This window comes from Pinus tabuliformis, chromosome X, assembly GCF_031772625.1.
Source record: "Pinus tabuliformis cultivar Carrire ecotype Pingquan chromosome X, CPIR1, whole genome shotgun sequence".
NCBI classification, from domain to species: Eukaryota; Viridiplantae; Streptophyta; class Pinopsida; order Pinales; family Pinaceae; genus Pinus; species Pinus tabuliformis.
The window spans coordinates 109996076-109998209 of record NC_142308.1 but is presented as its reverse complement, the minus strand read 5'-3'; the positions used below and the strand labels follow the sequence as shown (position 1 = coordinate 109998209).

The 2134-nt window shown below is 41.0% G+C and overlaps 1 protein-coding gene across 1 annotated transcript; it reads right to left on the bottom strand.

Moving 5' to 3' along the window:
• Positions 1 to 494: 494 nt before the first annotated feature.
• On the bottom strand, positions 495 to 1928 carry LOC149138653 (hydroxycinnamoyl CoA quinate transferase-like). Its single transcript, XM_089450442.1, has 2 exons — positions 1488 to 1928; positions 495 to 1418 (listed from the first exon to the last, which is right to left on the bottom strand). Exons 1-2 carry the CDS (start codon positions 1926 to 1928, stop codon positions 495 to 497), a joined length of 1365 nt encoding a protein of 454 aa, XP_089306568.1.
• Positions 1929 to 2134: the final 206 nt, after the last annotated feature.

Genomic DNA, 2134 nt, shown 5'->3' with positions numbered 1-2134 from the left:
TTTTTTTGGGAAAGCAAAGATGTAATTGAAAAAGAAACGCATAGGAGTGCGAAGTAAAAAAAAAAGGGGGGAGCACGCAGCAGCGTATGTAACATATTGAAGAAGGAATTGTAATGCACAACAGTGCAGTGAGTTTTTGTTGTTGTTGATGTTGTTGTTGAAATGTGAAATGCAGCAGCATGTGAATGTAATGAAAATTTACACACAGTAGTGTAAATCCTTGCAGTGAGAAGAGAGAGTAAATTTCCTTTTGTATGGAACTGAAAGTTCCTTGTGAATCCCTCTTAGAGAGAGGAAGACCAATCTTTTGTAACAGCAGTTTTTATTAATGAAAGGAAATTTGTGGTGTGTGTGTAAACTCTGTCAGCTGCAAGTAATTTTTTTTGTTTCCGCTGTGTTAAACATCTTGTGGAGGTAACAGAGCATTGTTATCTGTTCTGTGTTTTTGTTTTTGAGATTTTGCCAGAAAAATCCCCAACAAGCAGCCTGCACACTCAGTGGGGAAGTTCTGTGTTTTTGTTTTTGACATTTTGCCAGAAAAATCCCCAACAAGCAGCCTGCACACTCAGTGGCCTTCCCCATCCGTCGTCCACCTCGTAAACAGGAAATTTCGGAGACATCCCTACCATTGCAATGTAACCGCTTAATATATTTCCAAGAGTTGGGTCTTCGTTGCAGCGGCGAAGTTGCGATTCTATGTAATCTACAAAATTATTGAGCTGCGCCTCTGAGGCACATGAATAGATGAGTTCTTGGATGAGAGCCGCAGCAAAGACGATATCCTCCTCTAATAACTGCTTCGCCGTAGTCCCGGCAATACCGATGGATATGCAGTTCCCAAAATATGTTGGAGGTAATGGCGGTTTTACCCGGCCTCTGAAATCAACGGGCAATATAAAATAAATGGGCTTGTTCTCAGGGACTTGTCGAGCTTTCATTACGGATCTCCAAAACTGCGCTGCAACAGCTACAAATGAAGTTGATGCGCCGGATCGTTCCTTCAAAGCTTCAATTATTTTTTCGCTGAAATGAAAAGATGAGATTTCAAGATCTATTGCTTCTTCGATAGATTTCTGGATAATACTGTTGTTAGTGTGTTCCACTGAACCATCACTCGTGCTTGTATTGATTTCTGAATATTTTATGGGCAATGAATTATCTGGAACAAACCTGAAAATTTGCGCCTCTTTAATCAAATCGGTGACAACCTTTTCAGCTCTCACATAAAATTTGGGTATTTCGCGATTCTTATTGTCCCGCTGAAACACTGTTCTCAGGTGGTGAGGTCTATTGGAAATCGGAAGTCCTCTGCTACACTCTGCCCAACAGTTCATGAAATACCAAAAGGAATTCCCATCGGCAATGACGTGATGAAAATTGGCTCCGATGCAAAATCCGCCTCCCTGAAAAGCAGTGACCTGCAATACCCATCGTTACTTTTGAAACATCATCCATAGGAAAATGAAAAGCGAGTGAATTTTTCATACCTGTATCGAGAGAAGCGAATCGTCGTCGTTTCCATGGCGGCTCTGGACGAGCTCTTTGAAGAAGATTTTGTGCTGAAAATCATCTATTTCCACATCCTCAAATGGCATGTCCGTAGTTGCTTCAACGAAGTCCACTCCGTCATCGTTGCAATCAATTTGGGGCCGACCCCATTCTCCTCCCTTCGTGTCCAGCCGACCTGCAAATGGATAGAAATCCACCAGAACTAACGAGAGGCTTGTCTTTAGTTTCTCCACGATTGTAGGAGAATCCTTCTCGGCTGTAACGACTCTTGTTTTATAGAAAAGAAGCATTCTCACGTTATTACAGCTTCGGTTACCTATATCGATGGCGGATAGGAACATGCTATGCTTAGCAGTGGGGATGGCTGGTGCAACAGCGGAAACCCTGGATACCTTTACTTTCATTTTGTTATCTTCCATGACTGCAGGATACAAACCACCAATCTGGAAGGATTCAAACCAACAAATATAAAGTATGCAATGTGCAGAGTTGTGAAACTGTCGATCGAAGATGTATTATAGTTTGGGCAATTTGATTTTCTTGCTTGCCACGTTTCAATTTAAATATTTAAAAATAGTTATAGTTCAATAGTAAAATATGATATTTTATATGCAGTGATAATTAA